This window comes from Canis lupus, chromosome 23 (genome assembly GCF_048164855.1).
Source record: "Canis lupus baileyi chromosome 23, mCanLup2.hap1, whole genome shotgun sequence".
Classification (NCBI taxonomy): Eukaryota; Metazoa; Chordata; class Mammalia; order Carnivora; family Canidae; genus Canis; species Canis lupus.
In genome coordinates, this window is record NC_132860.1 from 51,065,318 (window position 1) to 51,088,563 (window position 23,246).

General features: G+C 37.2%; 1 protein-coding gene across 9 annotated transcripts in view; it reads left to right on the top strand.

Annotated features, from left to right (window-relative positions):
* ARHGAP42 (Rho GTPase activating protein 42) overlaps positions 1 to 23,246 on the top strand; it is a 287,751-nt gene that overhangs the window by 168,881 nt on the left and 95,624 nt on the right. For all 9 annotated transcript variants that reach the window (XM_072795140.1, XM_072795141.1, XM_072795142.1 and 6 more), the window contains one exon: positions 13,952 to 14,053. In XM_072795140.1, coding sequence (XP_072651241.1) covers positions 13,952 to 14,053 — 102 coding nt within the window. The remainder of the gene's footprint in view (positions 1 to 13,951; positions 14,054 to 23,246) is intronic.

Here is a 23,246-nt window from a genome sequence, read left to right on the forward strand (position 1 = left end):
CTGATACGTCATTTGCAAATACCTTCTCCCATTCTGTAGGTTGTCTTTGAGTTTTGTTGACTGTATCCTTTGCTGTGCAAAAGCTTCTTACCTTGATGAGGTCCCAATAGTTCATTTTTGCTTTTGTTTCTTTTGCCTTCGTGGACATATCTTGTGAGAAGTTACTGTGGCCGAGTTCAAAAAGGGTGTTGCCTGTGTTCTCCTCTAGGATTTTGATGGAATCTTGTCTCACATTAAGATCTTTCATCCATTTTGAGTTTATCTTTGTGTCTGGTGCAAGAGAGTGGTCTAGTTTCATTCTTCTGCATGTGGATGTCCAATTTTCCCAGCACCATTTATTGAAGAGACTTTCTTCCAGTGGATAGTCTTTCCTCCTTTATCGAATATTAGTTGACCATAAAGTTGAGGGTCCACTTCTGGGTTCTCTATTCTGTTCCGTTGATCTATGTGTCTGTTTTTGTGCCAGTACCACACTGTCTTGATGACCACAGCTTTGTAGTACAACCTGAAATCTGGCATTGTGAGGCCCCCAGCTGTGGTTTTCTTTTTTAAAATTCCCCTGGCTATTCGGGGACTTTTCTGATTCCACACAAATCTTAAAATAATTTGTTCCAACTCTCTGAAGAAAGTCCATGGTATTTTGATAGGGATTGCATTAAACGTGTATATTGCCCTGGGTAACATTGACATTTTCACAATATTAATTCTGCCAATCCATGAGCATGGAATATTTTTCCATCTCTTTGTGTCTTCCTCAATTTCTTTCAGAAGTGTTCTATAGTTTTTAGGGTATAGATCCTAAGCATTTTTTTATATTGTTTGGTTTCTTAATAGTTGGAAGAAGGAGTCAAACAGATTATTGGTAATAATTAATTTTGCATTTTTTGTGACTACAGAACTAAGCTTTTGAGAATTACTTTTCCTGGAGTGCTGGAGTGGTTTTAGTGAGTTAAGCATCTGACTCTTGATTTCAGCTCAGGTCATGTTCTCAGGGTGGTGAGATAGAGCCCTACCCCGCTGGATATATAGCCTGCGTCAGATTCTGTCTCTGCCCTCTCCCCCAATAATTACTTTTACTAATTCTACCTGGTAAATCTCCTAGTAAAGAAAAACCATATTTCTTAAATCAAGCACTATGCATAGTTGATGGAAAAATTTATTTCAGCTTTTCTATATATATATTGTTCATTTTCACAACTTGATTGTTTTGAGTCTTAAAAATGGATTAAGATTGTCATTAAAAACACTTGTTAAGTATTTCTTGGGAAATAAGGGATCATTTTGTGATGAGTTAAGCATACTTTTTATTAACCGAAGTCTGTTTTTTCCCCCCCTGGTATTTTTTGATAATTTAAGAAAGAATTAAGCATTGTTTGAAAGTGACAGTTTTTGAATTTTAGAATGGTCATATTTCAGTGAAAATAAAGACTTTTCAGTCACATTTCTGCTTTTACATTTTGAAGAAATGTCTAAATGTATTCTACCAAAATAGTCTTTCAGTATATTTCAGTTTAATAGAGTTAGGTATGACCAGGCCTCGCTTCTTTAGCATAATTACTAACATAGTTTAGACTTTAGTGAGCTGTAGGAATGGTAATGTTGGTAACTTCACATGACACAAGATAGTGACTCTAGACTACAAAGACAGCATTTCTTAACTATTCTTATTATGTTTTATATGACAAAGGGAATTCTTGATTATAAAGAAACAGTGATGTAGGTAATTAAACTTAAGACACAGTTACTGAATGCTGAAATTGTACAGTAAAATATTTTTAAAATGTATATTTTGTGAATGAAAATTCTGCTTTTTTCCTTAAGTTTGTGGTTTAAGCCATGAGACTTGAAAGTCACCAAGTGGTGCCATTACCACCCAGCCTCCACATTTCACTATCGTGACAATTTTCAGAAGTAACGGCCTTCAGGGAATTCTCTCTTTCCTTTAAGCTTTTGACTGTTCTCATCAGCTAATGTGACATTTTGAGAAAGGGACTTTGCCAATGGAGTTGAAAACCCCAAACTTAATAAGACAGATGAGCAGCTAAAATGGTATTGACTGAAAGTGCCAGAGTAGATATTTTTTACAACCTCCACCTTCCTAACTATTAATATTTATATTGTTGCAGCAGAGATTGTTTGCTAGTGGGTAGGGTCATACCGTGACCAGCCTTCTAAAGTGTTTCTCATGGTGACTGTGTTGGGAAAGGCTTAGGTACAGCAACTCCAGAGAAACAGCCATGTTTGTGCTTTGAGTAAGAAACTACTTCTTTATGCTCTACTTGCTTCCAGGATGCTTCACCTGAAGTTGTGGAATCCAGCTCTTTTATATATGACAGATAAGATGACTAAGACCTCAGAATTTAACCATTCTGTGTCCAGGGTACTACAACTGGTAATAAAACCAGGAGGATAGCTAGACTGACAGTGTTTGCAGAATTGAATAAGTCATTCATTCGGCACTTACACAGTGGACTTTTTTTATAGCCTAGTCTAAGACTCTTCAGCCTAAAACACAGTTAATATGTTGAGTGAATCAGTCAATCAATCAAAACCAATGTCTGTTTGTCTCTGTCTCTATGTCTTTGTCTCTCTCTCATCTTTATACTGGGGAGCCCTTCAGTCTAGTTATGCAAATTAGACCTTATACAGAAATATCTGCAATAATAAGTTTTCTCCTGGAACTGTTCTTTTAAAAGCACACTGTTGGGGCACCTGGATGATGGGTCACTTAACCGACTGAGCCTCTGCCTTTGGCTCAGGTCAGGATCCCAGGGTCCTGAGATCAAGTCTTGAGTGGGGCTCCTTGCCTCTCCCTCTCCCTCTGCCCCACTCTCTTTACCCCTCTTACCCTCTTGTGCTCTCTCTCACTCTGTCTCTCAGAAAAATAAATAAAATATTTAAAAATAAATAAAAGCACAACTCTTTTTTTTTTTTTTCTTAAAAGAAGTGATCCCAAGGTTAAAAGTCAAGGAAGAAGAGCAGAGGAAGTGAGCAGAGATGTCATTTTACAGTGCAAGTTTGAGCATGTTCTTCCCCTGGGGGAGGAAAGGTTGAAGGAAGAGAAGCACTGGGTAGTTTTGGAAGTGTTCTGGAAGCTGCCATGGAATGCTTATGGTCAAATTCATTGACAAAAACTTAGTCATGTGGACACACATCACTGCAAAAGAGACTAGGAAATATACTCTTCACTCTTGGCACCTGTGTGCCCTGCTACAATTTAGAGGTTCTGTTACTGTAGAAAAAGAATGGGGCTCTGTCAAAAGGGGCTTCTGATGAAAACAGTAGAAATTAAGAATTCCATGAACTGATACTCAGGAAAGGGCAGTTTTTAGCTTTGGCCCCTATAGCTATCTATGACAATGACCTAGGCACTTGAGGTTTGGGCAGGAAGTAGGGGTTGTTTTTTTTTTTAAACTAAGCAGTTGTGCTGTGATGCTCATTTTGAGAAAGCTCTATGATAGGTAAATATACAAAATTGGCTCAAGAGAGCAAGGTCATCAGTGAGTCTGCAAATGCCTTGAAAATGTTGTATTTTCATTACCAAAAAATCATGAAGATAGTATACTCAATAAAGGGATTATCTTTTATCTATATCTCAGGAGTGTGTTTATTGGTTTTGGGCACAGTTTGAGCCCTTCCCAGGTCCTTAGAGCTTGCTCAGTTGATAACCCTGGTCTAGGATTGTCACCTCTGCCCCTCGCACCTGGTCAGGGCCTGGCTCCAGCCCCACATGCCCATCACCTCACTGCAGTGGGAGTTGCTACAGCTCTGGTGCACAGGCTCAATAGCTCTTCTCACCACATCTAGATTAGATGGAGTGAGGCTGTGGGTCCTGGGTCCTGGCCTCTCCCATAACTGCTGGAGGGACCAGGTGATAGTCTGAAGTGCAGGAGAGTTCCTACTGTAGTGGAATACATTTTGGCCAAGTATGGGAGGGAACTAGCAGATAAATCTTGCTTAAAATGTCCTGAGGTGTGTTGGTTTTATAAAACCTGAATAGAGGTGTACGGTATTACCTAAGCCCCTGACTGTTTCTTCCTGCTTCTGTGATTAGTTCAGTAATAAACACTTGGATTTTTCTTCCTTTGTTCCATTCCATTCTTTCTTTACTTTTTTCATTATTCTTGCTCACTAAAGATTGCATGCAAGCTTATAGCAGGCAATCTCTGCCCCACGCTCTATTTTTTTTTTTTTTTTTGCCATACCAGACACTATCCACCTTCTTGATTCCAATCTTGCCTGTCTTCCCACGGTCAGAGAAGATCGACAATTGAAAGCCATCAAAAACTTCTCTCTCTTCGAAAATCTAAAGTAACTTAAGTGCATCCTCCACTTCCTCATCATCTTGTCTTTCATCCTGTTTCTTCTCTTTGTCCCTGTTTCATCCATTTGTTCCCTTTACTATCTCTCAGTGCTATAAATTTCCCTCTAATCACTGCCATTGTTGCATCCCACAGGGCTCAGTAAGTTGTGTTTTTATTTAGTTCAAATTATTTTAAAATCTCTTTTGAGATTTCTTTTAGCCCTAAGTCATTTAGGAGTGTGTTGTTTAATCTCTAAGTATTTTGTGATTTTTTTTCCCTTTAGCTATCTTTTTGTCATTGATTCCTAGTTTAATTCCAGGTCTGAGAACAGACATTTTATGATTTCTATTTTTTTAAATTTACCGAGATGTGTTTTATAGCCCAAAATGTAGCCTGTCTTGAGGAATGTTCCATGTGAGCTTGAAAAGAATGTGGAGTCTGCTGTTGTTGAATGAAGTGGTCTATAGATGTCCATTATATCCAGTTGATTGGTCATATTGTTTCACTGCAGTCTCACTGATTTTCTAATAGATGGGTGTTGAAGTCTCCAAATATGATGGTAGATTCACCTATTTTCCTTGAAGTTCTGTTCATTTCTGCCTCCCATATTTTGATGCTTTGCTATTAAGTGCATACATATTAAGAATTGTTACATCCTTTGGAAGGACAGACTTCTTTATCATTGTGTAATGTTCCTCTTTATCCCTTATGTGTGTATATATATATATATATATATATATATATATATATATATTTTTTTTTTTTTTTTGCCTTGCTTCAAAGCAAATTCCTGCTCTGTCTGAAATTAACATAGCTACTCCTATTATCTTCTGATTAGTGTTAGCAGGGTATATCTTTCTCTATTCCTATACTTTTAATATATATATGTCTTTATATTTAAAGTTGGCTTCTTATAAACAACTTATAATTGAGTCTCCTTCTTTTGATCCACTATGACAATCTATGTTTTAATCTGTGTGTTTAACACACATTGATGATCAAAGTGATTATTGATATATATGGATTAATAGCTACCATATTTGTTATCTTCTATTTGTTGCTATTGTTCTTTGCTTCTATTTTTGTCTTCCATTCTTTTTCTTCCTTTTCTGGTTTTAATTGAGTATTTTATATGATTTCATTTTCTTTCCTTTCCTTTTCTTTTCTTTTTAAGCGTTTGCTTTAGAATTTTCAATATACATTTACAACTATTCCAAATCCACTTTCAAATAATGCTATATTGCTTCATAGGTAGTGCAAATACCTGATCATAACAAAATTCTTCTGATTCCTCCATCCTGTGCCTATACCATTGCTGCCCTTCATTTCACACACAAGCAAGGATTTACATAAGCATACTGAATTGAATACATTCTTGATGCTATTATTTTTTTTTTAAGATTTTATTTATTTATTCATGAGAGACACAGAGAGAGAGAGAGAGAGAGGCAGAGACACAGGCAGTGGGAGAAGCAGGCTCCATGCAGGGAGCCCGACGTGGGACTCGATCCCAGGTCTCCAGGATCAGGCCCTGGGCTAAAGGCAGCGCTAAACTGCTGAACCACCCAGGCTGCCCAATGAATATTATTTTGAAGAAGCTGTTATTATGTTAGCTCAGCTAAGAATAAGAAAAATAAGTTTTTATTTCACCCTCACCTATTCCTTCCTTGATTCTCTTTTCTTTCTTTATGTATATTCCAGTTTCTGACTATATAATTTTCTTTGTCCTTTAAGAAATTTTAACATTCCCTACAAGGTGAATCTACTGGCAACAAATTTTCCTCAGTTTTTGTTTAGGTGAGAAAGTCTTTATTTTGTCTGGACTTTTGAAGGAGAATTTCACAGAATGCAGAAAACTAGATTTCTTGGCATGTTTTCCTCCTGCACTTTAAATATTTCATTCTATTTTGGTTGGTTGGTTGGTTGGTTGGTTGGTTTTTGCTTACGTACTTTCCATGGAGAAGCTGGTTGAAATTCCCATCTCTGTTCCTCTATAGTAAGGTGTTTTTCCTCTCATTTCTTTCAAATTTTGTCTTTATCTTTGATTTTCTGCAGCTTAAATCTATTATGTGTAGGTATAGTTTTTCAGGGCATTTTGCCTACTTGGTACTGAACTTTCTAGACCTGTAGTTTTTTGTTGTTGTTGTTTTTGTTTTTGTTTTTTTTAAGATTTTATTTATTTATTCATGAGAGACAGAGAGAAAGGAAGAGACAGGCAGAGGGAGAAGCAAGCTCCCTGCAGAGAGCTTGATGTGGGACTCTATCCCAGGACTCCGAGATCATGCCCTGGCCTGAAGGCAGATGCTTAACCGCTGAGCCACCCAGGTGTCCCAGATCTGTAGTTTGGTGTTTGATAATAATTCGGAAAAATTCTCAAGTCACTACTGCTTCAGCTATTGCTTATTTTTTCTGTTGGTTCCTTTTCTACTTCTCCCACAATTCTTAAATGTTCTGGTTTTTGTTTGTATGTGTATTCTTAGCCTTTTTTGTTTTCTTTCTGTTTTTCAGTTTTGGAAGTTTCTATTGATAAACATTTAAGCTTCTTTGCTTAGCCATATCCGGTTTACTAATGAGACTCTCAAAGGAGAGTCTCCTCCTCTTCATTTCTTTAAGTGTTTTTTATCTCAAGCATTTGTCATTCCTTCTTATTAGCACTTCCATCTCCACTTAATTACTCCTCTATTCTTGCATGTTATCTACTTTTCCTTTTGAGCCTTTAGTATATTAATCATAATTTTAAAAATATTTTCCTCTGACGAATGTTAACATTTCTGCTATATCTGACTGATGCTGATACTGGTTTTGCCTCTTAGTATGTCTTTAACTTTTTCTTGATAACTGGGCATGCTATATGTGGTAAAAGGAACTAGGCCTTAGTAATGTTAGTAGTGAGGTGTCTGAGGTCCTATATCTGGTGAACCTGTGCTCCTTAACTGTGTACTTGGCCTCTCAGTTTGCCTCCCTACTCTTTTTTTCTCCCCTTTAGATGAGACAGAAGGGCCAGATGGGGCTGGAGTTAGGCATTTGCCTTCTCCCAGTTCTGTTAGGCTCTGATTGAAAACACCAATATGGGGGGCATCTGGGTGGCTCAGTCAGTTAAGCCTCTGCCTTCTGCTCATATCATGATCTCATAACCCTGGGATCGAGCCCCACATCGGGCTCCCTGCTCACTGGGGAGTCTGCTTCTCCCTCTCACTTTGTGCCTCCCCCTGCTCCTGCTCTTTCATTCTCTCTGTGTCAAATAAATAAATAAAATCTTAAATTTCCTTCTTTCATCTGTTGTCCTTTAGTTCACAGCCCTCTCTTGTTATATTCATTTACTCATACCTCATTCTCATTTTCTTCCTTACACAACAGCCTTTTTTAAGAGTTAATATGTATATTTTTGTTTCTTTTGTTCTGGTAAAATTGTCACCATTTTGTATGCATGGCTTTTTAATTTACATGAATGATTTAGTGTTACTTGCCTGTTTTGTGTTTTTTAACTCAGAGTTGTGTTTTAATCTGTCAGCACTTAATATTTCCTTCTACCTTCTGCCTAGCACTCCATGGTCTGCATCAAGTTTGTTTTATGTCCACTAAGGAATACACTGAGGATGCCTGGGTGGCTCAGTGGTTGAGCACCTGCCTTCGGCTCAGGGCATGATCATGGGGTCCTAGGGTCGAGTCCCGCATCGGGCTCCCCATAGGGAGCCTGCTTCTGCTTCTTCCTGTGTCTCTGCCTCTCTCTCTGTGTCTCTCATGAGTAAATAAATAAAATCTTTTTAAAAAAATGAATACACTGGCTATCTTCCTGTCCCCACAGATACATATCTTCATTTGAGTTTCCTTATGGACATTTCTGTGTTCTTTGGGCCACTTACTACTGCAACATCTCTCTTTAAAGAGGCTGCACCACCATCCTCCTCACCAATAATATCTCCTGTATCTCCACACTCCTCAACAAGTACCTTAATGCAGCCTTCTAACTCTTGGCCAATATCTGACATAATGTGATGTTCCAATATTTTAATTTACTTTTTTCTTAATTACTAATAAGTTTTAACAACTCTTCAGGGCAGCCCCGGTGGCGCAGCGGTTTAGCGCCGCCTGCAGCCCAGGGCGTGATCCTGGAGACCCTGGATCGAGTCCCAAGTCAGGCTCTCTGCATGGTGCCTGCTTCTCCCTCTGCCTGTGTCTCTGACTCTCTCTCTCTCTCTCTGCATTTCTATGAATAAATAAATAAAATCTTTAAAAAAAAAAAAAAACTCTTCAGATGCTTGTTACCCTTTGGACTTTCCTCTTCTATGTCTTATACCTTCATTTTTCTCATTTCTATTTCTGTTTGTTTTTTTTTTAATCATTCCAGGTTGTAGAAGTTCTTCATAAAAGCAAATATGAAACCCTTGGTCTTTATGAATCTGATCACCTGGTGGTGGCAGTGGTGGGGTAATTGGAAATAGGGGAGATGTGGGTGAATTATACTGTTACAGCTACCCAGAAAGGAGACCCTTGGGAATGCCTATGTTTCAGCAGATTGAGGAGAAAAGACTGGGTGGGCAGTGGTTGGGGAGACTGGGAATGATTGGGTACAGTCACCACAGGAGAGACATTGCTGTGTAAGCTATACTAAGATTCTCAACAACCTGGGTTTCGGATACCAAAAATCCTATGGGCCTCAGGAAGCTCCTACACAGCATATAGTTGGAATTTCCTGGCATCTAGCACTCCTAGGACTTAGAGATGGTGATGTCACCCTGGTCTGCCATTCTAATCAGTGTGTAAATCCAATCCTAAGAAGAAGTCTAGCCATGATTGGCAGTCAAGGCTATAACTTATCCTCTCAGTGCCTTTAGCTCAAGGCAGGATCCTGGGGTCCTGGAATCGAGTCCTGCATCGGGCTTCCCGCAGGGAGCCTGCTTCTCCCTCTGCCTATGTCTCTGTCTCTTTCTCTCTCTGTCTCTCATGAATAAATAAATAAAATCTTTTTAAAAAAATTTAGCTATTCATTTTAATCATTATTCTTCATATTATTTTTTCTACTGCTATTCATTCATTTGAAGAATTTTTTTCAAAATATACACAAACTGCTTATTAGCTAATGGCTATAATACTAACACAATGTAAATAGTTGGATGGGAAATTTCAAAGTATTTTGGTTTGTAATTATAATGTTGAAATAGTCTTAAAATCTGATGTATAAATTCTAAATGTCTTTTTTTTTTTTTTTTTTTTTGAGAGAGAGAGAGAGAGAGAGAGAAAGAGCAGAGTGGAGAGAGACAATCTTAAGCAGGCTCCATGACCAGCATAGAGGCTGACTTAGGGCTTGATCTCAGAACCCTGAGATTGTGACCTAAACTGAAATCAAGAGTCAGATGCTTAACTGATGGAGCCACCCAGGTGCCCCATGTGCTACATTAAAAAAAAAAAGAAATATAGAAAGCATTTTTTCACTTTTTAAATTTTTAATCATTTATATCATGGCAACATTAAAATAAAGTTTGCTGACAGTTGTTTAAACAAAACTTTGCAGTAGTTCTATGGAAAAAAATACAATTTACAATTAGATAACCTTTTGAGGATTTCTATTTGTGATTTTCTAAACGTTGTGGTAGAATCTGTTCTTCATCTTCTTCATCTTTGGTACTCTCTTATAGCAGTGGAAGGGATTGATTTGGCCTTCTTTTAACAATTATGTTTGATTTCATGTTTTTTATCTGCTTGGTAGACCTGTAGTTTTTATAAATATTTGACTCTTTTTGTTTGTTGTTATTTGCTGTATATATAAATTTGGAGTAAAATTGACACTTGGAGTTTCCCTGCCGTTCCTTACTTTGCTATATAAAGTGAAGGTGTGCACAACCACACCTGCTAATATCCTAGAAGCTAAGATATCATATGAGCACTGTGCTTTCAGTAAAGGTAGTGTCATCTGGAAAGTGAACTGATTGCAGACCAGAACTTGTCTTACACTTTTGCTGGCCAAAATTGGATTTGGGGACTAATTTCCTATTTTGCATGATCTACTTTAAAAATTTCAATATATATACACACACATATATATAAATAAATATATATGTATATATACATATACACACAGACATCACGTGTATACATACATATATATGACATATATATTTATATGTATTTATATACATACACACAGACACACACACACACATATATGACTTCATTTTAAATGGTTTACCTAGTTCAAATGCACTTAACTGGATTTACAGAAAATGTAACACTGTAACGTAGTCTCCATTTTTTGAGTCATCCTGTGACAATAAGACCGGAAGCACATACAGCATTTAATAAAGATTCATGGGTTATTTTTCCCTTCCAGCATGTGTTTCAGGGCAGATTCTTAGCTTGATGTGCAGAACATGTAACACAAAAGATAAGAAGTAGCTATATGCTGTTAAGTTAGTTACTAAGTCCAAATGAGACTTGGCTTACATTAGGAGTGCCTGTCATGGCTTTTAGGACAGATGTGAATTTCAAGGAGAAATGCTCTTTATTTTCAAGAACATGCTTCCCCACATTATAGTTGTCCTTCATGTGGCCTACTCAGTTCTTTAATTTTATGCTAGATCTGAGTATGTGTCTGTTGTCTACATCACTGGAATCTTTGAGTAGATCTTTTTTTTCTGGCCTGGTCACGTGAAGCACCAGGGTTTGAATAAGAGTCCCAGAAGTGCTCTGGGAATGATTTTTGTATTGCCAGGAATGCTGATATGTTGGCACTGAATTAATGTCTCCAAAAATGCCATCAAACGCTAACTGAAAACAAAGATACTAGTGTTGTCGCCACAGCTGTGTTCTCTTCGCCAGTTTCTTCTATGCACAGCAAGAAATTTTAAGTCCCGTAGCATAAGATGAAAGTGAGTCAGTCTTGTGTGCTATACTGTAATGCAACTGGTAGCCCACCGCCTCCCTCCACCCTGGTGGTTCTGCATGTTGGGATTGAATTTAGCTATTATGTAGAATTCTGCCTGCATCATGGATATTGTGGTTTGTTTTTTTTTTTTAAACAAATGGAGTACCTTTGAGGGACTGGGGTGCCCAGTGTAATATGGAAGAATTTCACTTGTTCATTAAGTATTTATTGAGCACTCTCTCAAATACTCAGTTTTTAAAGAGCATAGGGTATATATATGAATTTCTCTGCTATAGTGTGTGAAACATGAACACCATAGGAAACCCAAGTATAAGGTCTGTGAGCACCCAAAAGGGAGAGAGAGTTGATGGAAGGGACTTGTGAATGAGGCCTGTATGAACTGGATGCTAAAAGTGGTTGTAATTTGAATATGTGGAAATTGGAAAAAAATGAGCACTTATGTCAAAGGAGAGATGGCCTGGAGAGAAAAAAGAAAAGGAGCTCAAAAGTGCTAGTGAGAGAGGCTTTTTGAAAGATGGAGTGGGCAGGTCAACTGTGGGCATGAAATGCCAGATTGAAAAGTGAGCTCCACTGAGCAAAAGGTAAAATGTTCATCTAGGTTATCTTGTTCCAACAGTAGAGAGGATAAACTCCTCCCGTCCTGAACCTTGGACCTCTCTGCTTGCTTTTGCGTCTGCTACTCCATATTTTGTGATATGAGTTTCTCAGTAGACCTTTTTTGAGTGTGAATGCCACTCTTGATTTTTGTATTGTGTTTCTCCTAGTAGGAGAAAACATTTTCTCCTTTTGGAATAAAAATCCTTTGGAAATTTTGACCTTTCTCATTTATTGGTCTAATACTTTAATTTACAAACATAAGAGTACTTAAATGGTCTAAAAGTGACTTGAACTTTTACAGTACAATCCTACTTGCTCTTCCCTTTCAGTGTAATTTTATCAGCTAACTTTCTAAAGTTCCATATTTGGAACTAGATCATGGTGAGTTAAAAACATTAGAGGTGCCAGTGGATCAAAGTAGAATTACTTGGATCTAGTAAATGGAATCTGACAACCTCAGATAGTGGAAAGACAGGCCAGGGGCCTGCCTGTCTTCTCCCTTTCTCCTTTTCTTTCCTCCTCTTCCTCCTACGCATCTATACAGTTATCCATCTATTTTCTTAAAATTTTTGTATTGGTGTATAGCAATGTTACATTAGTTTCAGGTATGCAGCATAGTGATTTGACAGCTGTATGCATTACACCCTGCTTGCCACAAGTTAGCTACCATCTGTCACCATACAACAATGTTACAGTACCATTGGCTATATACCTATGCTGTACCTTTCATCCCGCTGACTTAGCTCAGTCCATAACTAGAAGCCTTTATCTCCTCCTTCCCCAAAGTATAGCATACTTCATGAATTTGCATGTCAACATCCTGCTAGTCTTCTTTGTATTGTGCCAATTTTAGTATGTGCTGCTGTGAAATAGGCACATATCCATTATTTTTTATTAAACTCTTTTGAATACTTAAGCAAATAATGAAGTAAAGCATTATGCATAATATTTATAGAACTTGTTTTAAATAATAATTCCTGAATCTTTGGATGGGGGAAGTAGGGATTTACATTTTGAATAGGCTTAAAAATACTTGATTCTCATTAAAGTGGTCTAGGTATTGCACTTCCAGAAACACTGAAATAAAAGCAAGGAAGAGTACTTCTTTGACCAATAAAATTTATGAGTGTGATTGCCTAATATTTATTTCATATGGACTCAAATGGAAAAAAATAAAAAAACCTTACCTGGTATGGAGTGCCTGGATGGTGCAGTCAGTTGAGCATCCAACTCTTGATTTTGGCTCAAATCATGATCTCAGGGATCGTGATCTCAGGGGTCATGAGATCAAGCCCCATGTCAGGCTCCACACTCAGAACAGAGTCTGCTTGAAATTCTCTCTCCCTCTGCCCCTCCCACTTTTGTGCTCTCCCACTCTCTCACTCTCAAATAGATAAATAAATCTTATAAAAAAATAACCTAGTGGATAACGTATTTATAGTTGGAGAAAATTATATGCCCAGGTGTGTCTTATCCCCTTTAGGATTTTATTCCACTTGCATTTGAATAAGAGTGTGCCACAAGATGGAAGGTAAAGTTGTCCTCCTTCTCCACAAAAGGCCAGCCTGGTTATAGTTTTCCCTACAAAACAATGCAATTTTAGGATAAATAAAGATCAGCTGTTAGGTTTATGACGAGTGTATGATAAAGTTGTTGTTAATCTTTTTGGTTTGACTTTGAACCATCTTTTAATTAATTCATGTTACCTGTTTTCCCCCCATCAAGAATAAACTGTTTGAAATATCTTTCTGTAGCTGGGAAATAATGATGCCCTGAAAAGAATCTGTGTGAGTGGTTCTCTAAAGTAATTATATATTAACTCATCAACACCACCAAAGAGCATAAAATGAGACATTTTCTCTTGGTCCTATCTCAGATGTACTAGATCAGAATCTCCTGGTGAGAATTCCAAAGTTCTCAGAAGGATCCTACTGTAGCCAGCCTGCCTCCCTCCATGCTTCATGAACTTTTTTGAGAATATCTGAATACGTTTGAATACATATTCAAATGACTTGTTTCACATCCTTTTTCTTACGCTGTCAAGTTTTATACATTGTTGGAGCTCACTAAGTTTTTATAAAATACTTATATTGGATATTTGATGGGAATGTTAAGAATTCAGTTTTATTCTTAAATTAGAATGTTTTGTTGTTATTGTTACCCCTAGGATGGAAAGAAGAAGTTTGACAAGGAGAGTGAAAAGTACTATTCTATTCTTGATAAACATTTAAATTTGTCTGCAAAGAAAAAGGAATCTCATTTGCAAGAGGTAAGCTTTTCCACTCAAAATGTGAAAAGAACATTAGCATTAAGTTATGTGAATTCCATATTTCCAAAGGTGATAGTATCTCAGAATCTGCTGCTCTTTATAAAATGATGACATTAAGAGTTAATTGAGCACTTACAGTGGACAGACCCTGTGCTGAGCATTTCACATGCTTTATGACCCTTAATATTAATAGTTCCAAGTAAAAGACTAGTTATTTCATACAAAGTTGAGAAAGAATGAAATAAGATTTTTTTCTTTTCTTCTTATTGGGCAATTTTTCGACAGCAGGACCTATCAAACTGATGAAATAGCTTTTTAAAAAATATCTCCTTTTAAGATACTGTTTTTGCATTAAGGGGAAAATATATACACAATTACACATTTTAAAATCTCTATTTTATATCAGTTTCCTTAAAAAACAAGTCAACAGATATTTTCACATCTTTGCATTTAAGCAGCCCATTTCTTCTTTTTTTCTGAAATATTTATTCTCATTGGTAGTTTTTAACTGTAGTAAAACAGAGTAATCCTCTTACCAAGGTATAATACAGTTCCAGTTCCAGTGATGCGATATACTTAAAAAAAATTGGACCCTCTTGCCATTATCATCTTAGCAGCAATAAAATTTTGAAGCACAGCGTACACTAAACCCCCTGAGGTGTCTGAGCTATGAGTTGGGAGTCATTGAGCTAGTTCACCAGAGGCTCCTTACTGTTCTCCAGACCTTTGCAGGGAAACTTATAGTGTGCTGAGTCTCTTCCAGTCTCTTCTTTCTCTTCTGTCTCTACTTCTAGGTATCACAGTCAAGAACTTCTTTCAATTCCTCCTTCTAATCTTTTTAGCAAAGCCATCTACCTTACTGCATTGCTTATCAAAATCAATCTGGTTCTCTGCTCCCCTATTCCTTTTCTTATTTGCCTTACCTCCATGTTTACCTACCAGGCACGCTTGACCAGTTGGTGTTTGAATGCAGTGAACCACAGTCAAAAGGCTTGGGAGGGTTACTTTTACTTCTGTTTCCTTTTTTCTGTCCTCTTATATTCTCATTGAAGGAACTGAATTTCTTCATTTAAAAACTTTTTAAAAATAAAGTTTAATATTGGGAATATATGATATTTAAACATATGTTCATCATAACAAATACCTTATTATTAACACTTATTATTAAAATAGGATACGTTAATATACAATTTGTGCTGAGGGAAAGATTTTTCTGGCTAAATTGAAAGAGTGAAAAAATTGTCATTAAGAAAAATCATATTTTGAATTTTCATAGACATATCTACTCTTATGAAATACTGTATTGTAACTTAATATTATGTTCACGTGTTCCAAACTTCTTTAATGCTCATGTACCTCTTTGGGCATTACACTACAAGAAACCTAGGAGAGACATCTACACATCTAACACTGTGTAGATGTTAGTCATGTGAAGAAAGGCTCCCCTAATTATCACCAGTACACTACCATCTGCCATATCAAGGGCTATGTCCAGGTGCCATTTTAAAAATATACTGCCTTTAAATCGGCAGTGTTTTTTAGGGTCTCTAAAGGCTTATATGTTCTTGAGATTCTTGGTGATGTGAGAGGCCACACTTAGACATTGCTTAAACCATCGAAGACATGCTAACTGTATCTTGATTTTAAAATTCTCTAGAGGATATGCTTCAATTTTCCCTGACAATCTAATTCTGTATTGGCTTGTTAGCGACCCTAAATTGCTTAGGCTATGGTAGAAAAGAATATATCTGTTCTGGTTCTATATTTAGTTGAGCCTGGAAAAAAACTATAATATGATTAGTAGCATCCTCTACTTGCCCCACTACACACGTGCACACAGGCACATATTTCTTTTCCAGAAGTCATAGCCCACAGGAGAACACAAATTGTGCCAGAGCAGCTCCTCAGAAGACATAATGTAGACAAGAAAAAATGTGCCTTGTTTTCTTTCCCTCTACCCTTCCAGCAATCAAACCTGTTGTAGAGAGATGCTGCCATACATGTGTTTAATTCTGTAACCTCCGTCCTTTTCCAGAATAACTCTGGTACTTCTGTCAGTACCCAGCTTCTTGTTTTCAGAAAGACTGCTCTGTGCCTTCTCACTTGCACAGCTGACTCCTTGTTGATTTGTTCATGGGAAATAAGTGGTTCCCCGTTTTCAGGACTGAATTTGGGATTACCTTGTGCTGGTAAAGCTACAAGACCATCAGTTTGATAGATCATTAGAGTATAAGCATAGTTAGAAACAGACTTCTTAAAATTATACACTTTATAGTAAATGAAAAGAAGTAATATTTGATGTGTAATTGGATAATTTCTTTCAAAATATGAAATAAGAGGAAGAGATCATAAAGGAAATGTAGAAAGACTAGAATGCATCAAAATAATTTTAATTCAAAAAATATTAAATCAAATCAAAAGGCTAAGTGCTTGGGAATGTGTACAACATGTGACACAGGATTACCATCACTTTTATACAAGTTGCATTTGCAAATCGGTGTGAAAAAGTCTCCTGTGGAAAAATAAGGAAGTGAGAATTTGAAAGGGCAGAGAATAGAAGGAAAGATGGTGGCAGAATAGGAGGATCTTAGGCTTGCCTCATCCCACAAATTAACTAGATAGCTATTAAATCATGCTAAACACACCAGAAATTGATCCAAAGACTTGTGGAACAAACTCCACAATTAAAAGTAGAGAAGAGGCCACATCAAAAAAGGCAGGAAGTGCAGAGACACAGTTTGGGAAAGAATGGATTCTGGCCATTGCAGTCAGGACAAGGGGAGCCATGGTTGTGGAGAAGGGCAAGAGACAAACTAACTAACACTTGGGGGAAACACACTAGGAAAATGAATTCCTTCAACGTGGATGGAACTGGAGGGTATTATGCTGAGTGAAGTAAGTCAGTCGGAGAAGGACAAACATTATATGTTCTCATTCATTTGGGGAATATAAATAATAGTGAAAGGGAATAGAAGGGAAGGGAGAAGAAATGTGTGAGAAATATCAGAAAGGGAGACAGAACGTAAAGACTGCTAACTCTGGGAAACGAACTAGGGGTGGTAGAAGGGGAGGAGGGCGGGGAGTAGGAGTGAATGGGTGACGGGCACTGGGGGTTATTCTGTATGTTAGTAAATTGAACACCAATAAAAAATAAATTAAAAAAAAAAAAAGAAAATGAATTCCTATAGCAGTGGACTTGGAAAGTGAGAGGAGCCAAATTTCTAATTTTGTGAGTTCCAGCAACTAGTGGGGCTTACAGCTTGGAGTTCTAAAGGTCAGCAGGCTTGGCTCCTGGAGAGCCCGGAGGCAATGGGACTGCTCTTATAGAGGTGGAACAGAGAGCCTGTAGGCATACAGTGACCTGAAGAGCACCTGAGGCACCCAGTGGAGAGGTTATTTGCTCATCTTGGAGCATGTCCCAGAGATGCAGCTTCACAAAGAGACGCCTCTAGGAACAAAGGACCTGACAGGCACCATTTCCCTCCCCCACCCTTCAGCATAGTCTCAGAGCCACCTGTGTGAACCACTGTGGGGCAGACACTACCTACATTGCTTACCCAAGCCCTGCCCCCCATGCTCTAGTGGAACTGCCCTTCCAGTTGTGCTTGCCTTGGTCCCAGAACATCAGGATGCCACCTGCAGAAGATTAGCCAAAATCTTTGCTAACACTGCATCCCCAAAGGCAAGAGTTTTCTGGAGCTAGGTTCTGGCAGCAGTAACAGTATATCTCATTTCACAAGCAGACTAGAACACATCTAGTTAAAACACACCACATTCAGACGGGGACCAAACACTGCCTACAACAGGCAAAGAAACCTCTGTAGATGACTGGCCTGAAGGATAAAGCAGCCAGGTCACAACAGCAGAGCATGTGCAGCACACATTGGAGATACTTCCAGAAGTTCCAGGCCTTGGGGAACAGGGGACACTATATAGAGCACTGCAGGACCTCATCTTTATAAGGCCATTACCCTCAAAAACAAGAGATATAGCTGACTTTCCTAAAATGAGAAGACAGAAAAATTTGTCCCAAATGAAAGAACAGGACAAGGCCATGGCCAGAGATCTAAATGAAACATGTAAGTAACAAGGCTGATAGAGAATTTAAAGTAATGGACATAAAGATACCTATTGGACTTGAGAAAAGGACTGGAGGATATGAGTGAGACCCTTAACACAGAGATAAGGGATAACATAGCGGAGATAAAGGACTCAATAAATGAAGTAAAAAGCATGTTTGGTGGAATGAATAGCATGATGGAAGAAGCAGAGGAACAAATTAATGACCTAGAGGTCAAAGTAATGGAAAGTAATCAAGCTGAACAACAGCAACAAAAAAAAGAATTATGCAAAATGAGAATAGACTGAGGGAACTCAGTGACTCCATTAAACATATTAACATTACTATGGAAGTCGCAGTAGAAGACAGAGAAAAGGGGGCAGAAAACTAATTCAACATAATAATAGCTAAACACTCCCCTAATCTGGTAAGGAAACAGATACCCAGACCCAAGAAGCACAGAGAACTACCAACAAAATCAACAGAAGCAGATCCACACCGGGACATATTGTGATAAAAATGGCAAATACAGTGATAAAAATAAATGGATTTTTCAACAGAAACTTTCCAAGCCAAAGGGAGTGGCATGATACATTCACAGTGCTGCATGGGAAAAATGTGCAGCCAAGAATACTCTAGCTAGCTAGGCTATCATTCAATTCAATTAGAAGGAGAATAAAGAGTTTCTCAGACAAATAAAAGCTAGAAGAGTTTATTATCAGTAAACCAGCCCTGCAAGAAATACTGAAGGGAGCTCTTTGTTGGAAAGGAAAGACCATAAATAAGTGGGAGTATGAAGGAAGGGAACAAAAAATAAAGCAGTAAAAATGAATATTTTTTATAAAGTCTCAGTCAAGGACCCACAAAATAAATGCTGTGAAACAAGATACCATGTACCTAAAACATGGGGAGGAGGGGAGTAAGAATGGATTCATCTTGATACAGATTCCTATATGCAGATGTTATATACAAGGCTAATGGTAAACACAAATCAATGGAGCACCTGGATGGCTCAGTAGTTGAGCTTCTGCCTTTGGCTCAGGTCATGAGATCAAGTCCTGCATCGGGCTCCCTCCCCACAGAGAGCCTGCCGCTACCTCTGCCTGTGTCACTGCCTCTCTCTGTGTGTCTCTTATGAATAAATAAAATCTTTTAAAAAACCACACATCAAAAACCATTAATACATATGCAAGGAATAAAGAGAAAGAAATCCAAATATATCACTAAAGAAAACCAGCAAACCATGAAAGAAAGACAGAGGATCAGATAAATCTTGAGAAACAACCACAAAACAGGTAATAGAATGACGATAAGTACATATTTACAAATAATTACTTTGAATGTAAATATATTAAATGCACACTATCAAAAGGCAATATGACAGAATGGATGAAAAAGTGAGACCCATCACTTATACTGTCTACAAGAGACTCATTTTAGACCGAAAGACTCCTGCAGATTGAAAGTGAGTAGCAGGAGTGGAGTAGCAATACTTATATCAGACAAAGAAAACTTTAAAAAACAAATAGTGTGACAAGAGACAAAGAAAGACACTATATAATAATAATAAAAGGGACAGTCCATCAAGAAGATATAACAATTGTAAATTCTCATGCACCCAACATGTGAGCACCCCAATACACAAAATGATTAATAACAAACATAAAGGAACAAATTGATGGTGATAGAATGCTACAACAATACTTACCTAAATTCACAAGTCATCTAAACAGAAATTTAGGAAGGAAACAATGGCTTTGAATGACACACTGACCCAGATGGATTTCACAGATACATTCAGAACATTCCATCCTGAAATAGCAGAATACACTGTCTTTTCAAGTGCACATGGAATGTTCTCCAGGATAGATCACATATTAGCCCACAAAACAAACCTCAACAAATTAAAAAAGATCTAATTCATACCATGAATGTTTTCTGATCACAACACTATGAAGCTAGAAGTCACCACAAGAAAATATTTGGAAAGACCACCCATGCATGGGGGGTAAGTAACATGCTACCAAACAATGAATGAATCCAGCAAGAAATCAAAGAATAAACTAAAAAGCACACGTAAACAAGATGAAAACGCAATAGTTCAAAACATCTTGGATGCAGCAAAAGCAGTTCTAAGAGGAAAGTTTACAGCAATACAGATCTACCTGAAGAAGCAAGAAATCTCAAACAACCTAACATTACAACTAGAAAAAGAACATGAGACAGAACCCAAAACCAGCAGAAAGAAGGGAATATTAAAGATTAGAGCAGAAATAAATGATATAGAAACTTTAAAAAAGCAATAGAACAAATACTTGAAACCAGGAGCTAGTTCTTTAAAAAAAATCAATAAAATTGATAAACCTTTAGTCAGACTTCTCAAGAAGAAAGAGAAAGTACTAAACAGAATCACAAATGAGAGAGGGGAGATAACAACTGACACTACAGAAATACAATAATAAGAGAATATTATGAAAAACTATATGCTAACAAATTGGACAACCTGGAAGAAATGTATAAATTCCTAGCAACATATAACTTACCAAAACTGAACCACGAAGAAATGGGAAATTTGCAAAGAATAATAACCAGAAAACAAATTGAATCAGTAATCAAAAAATTCCCAAAGCTAAAATCCAGTATCAGATAGCTTCACAGGAAAGTTCTACCAAACATTAAAGAATAGTTAATATCTATTTTTCTCAAAGTATTCCAAAAAAAAAATAGAAAAGGAAGGAAAACGTCCAAATTTATTCTAGGAGGACAGCATTACCCTGATACCAAAACCAGATAACAACACCACACACAGAAAATGAGTACTACAGGCCAATATCTCTGATAAACATAGATACAAAAATCCTCAACAAAATACTAGCAAACAGAAGTCAACAATACATTAAAAAATCATTACCACAACTGAGTGGGATTTATTCCTGGTATGCAAGGCTGGTTCAGTATTCACAAATCAATCAACATCATATATTATATCAGTAAGAACCGTATTCATTTTAATGGAAGCAGAAAAATCATTTGATATAGTACAACACCCATTTGTGATAAAAACCTTCAGCAAAATAGGTTTAGAGGGAATACATACCTCATGACTCCATTAAAAACTATTAGAACTGATAAACAAATTCAATAAAGTCGCATGATACAAAAAATAATGCACAGAAATCTATTGCATTTTTATACAATAATTAAGAGGCAAAAAGAGAAATTAAGAAAAAAATCTTGGAACACCTGGGCTCAGGTGGTTAAGCATCTGCCTTCAGCTCGGGTCATGATCTCAGGGTACTGGGATTGAGTCCTGCGTCAGGCTCCCTGCTTGGCAAGGAGTGTGCTTCTCCCTTTACCCCTCCTCCCTGCTTATGCTCTCTCTCTCTCAAATAAATAAATAAAATCTTTTTAAAAATCTCATTTACAATTGCACCCAAAATAAGATACCTGGAATTAACCTAACCAGAGATGAAACCTGTACTCTAAAAACTAAAAACACTGCTAAAAGAAATTGAAGATGGCAGAGATGCAAAGACAGTCTATGTTCATGGATTGGAAGAACAAATATTGTTAACATGTGTATACTACTCAAAGCAATCTACAAATTCAATGAAATCCCCATCAAGATACAGCATTTTTCACAGGAAATAATAGTACAAATAATTGTAAAATTTGTATGGAACCATGAAAGACCCCGAATAGACAAAGTAATCTTGAAAAAGAAAGCAAAACCTTGGAAGTATCACAATTCCAGGCCTTAAGTTGTACTAAAGAGCTGTAGTCCTCAAGACAGTATGGTACTGGCACAGAAACAGATCAATGGAACAGGATTAGAGGACCCAGAAATAAACCCATAATTATATAGCCAGTTAATCTTTGACAATGGAGGAGAGAATGCCCAATAGAAAAAAGGTGGTGGCTGAACAAATAGTGTTGGGAAAACGGGACAGCAACATGCCAAGAATGAAACAGGACCACTTTCTTACACCATACACAAAAATACATTCAAAATGGATTAAAGACCTAAATATGAGACCTGAAACTGTAAAAATCCTAGAAGAAAGCACAAGTAGTAATTTCTCCAACTTTGGCCATAACAACATTTTTCTGGGTATTTCCTGAGGCAAGAACACTACTTGGATTACATCAAATATAAAAAGTTTCTTCACAGCAAAGTAAACAACCAACAAAAACTAAAAGGCAACCTACAAAATGGGAGATGTTTGCAAACACCGTATCTGATAAAGGGTTAGTATCCAAAATATATAGAGAACTTGTAAAACTCAGCACCCAAAAGCCAAGTAATCCAGTTAAAAAATGAACAGGAAACATGAACAAACATTTTTCCAAAGAAACATACAGATGGCCAACAGACACATGAAAAGATGCACATCATTACTTATCATCGGGGAAATGCAAATCAAAAGTGCAACTCAACCCTGTCAGAGTGGCTAAAATAAAAAATACGAAAAAGTGTTGGTGAGGATGTGGAGAAAAACGAACTCTCTCGTATTGTTGGTAAGAATGCAAACTGGTGTAGCCATTGTGGAAACATTATGGAGGTTCCTCAGAAAGTCAAAAATAGAACTACCATATAATCCAGTAATCAGGCTACTGGGTATATAACCAAAGGATACAAAAACACGAATTTAAAGGGATACATACATCCTTCTGTATATCGCAGAACTATTTACAATGGCCAAAATATGAAAGCTGCCTGGTGTCCATCCGTAGATGAATGATAAAGAAGTGGGATGTGTATATATACCTACACATATCTGTACATAAACATATATAACGGAATAGTATTATATATATATATGTTATACTGTTATACAGTAATACTATTATCTATAATGGATTATTACTCAGTCAAAAATAATGAAATATTGCCATGTGTACTAGTGTGGATGAAAGTAGGGAGTATAATAAGCGAAATAACTCAGTCAGAGGAAAACACAGACCATATAATTTCACACATATTTTAAGGCACAAAACCTGTATGGAAGTGTTACTGCTATGTTGCACCTGAAACTATCACACTGTGTGAACTGGAAATACATGAAAACCTTTAAAAAAAAAAAAAAGTGGGCGCTAGCAGCAAGATGGGGGAGAATAAGGTTCCCCCCAGTC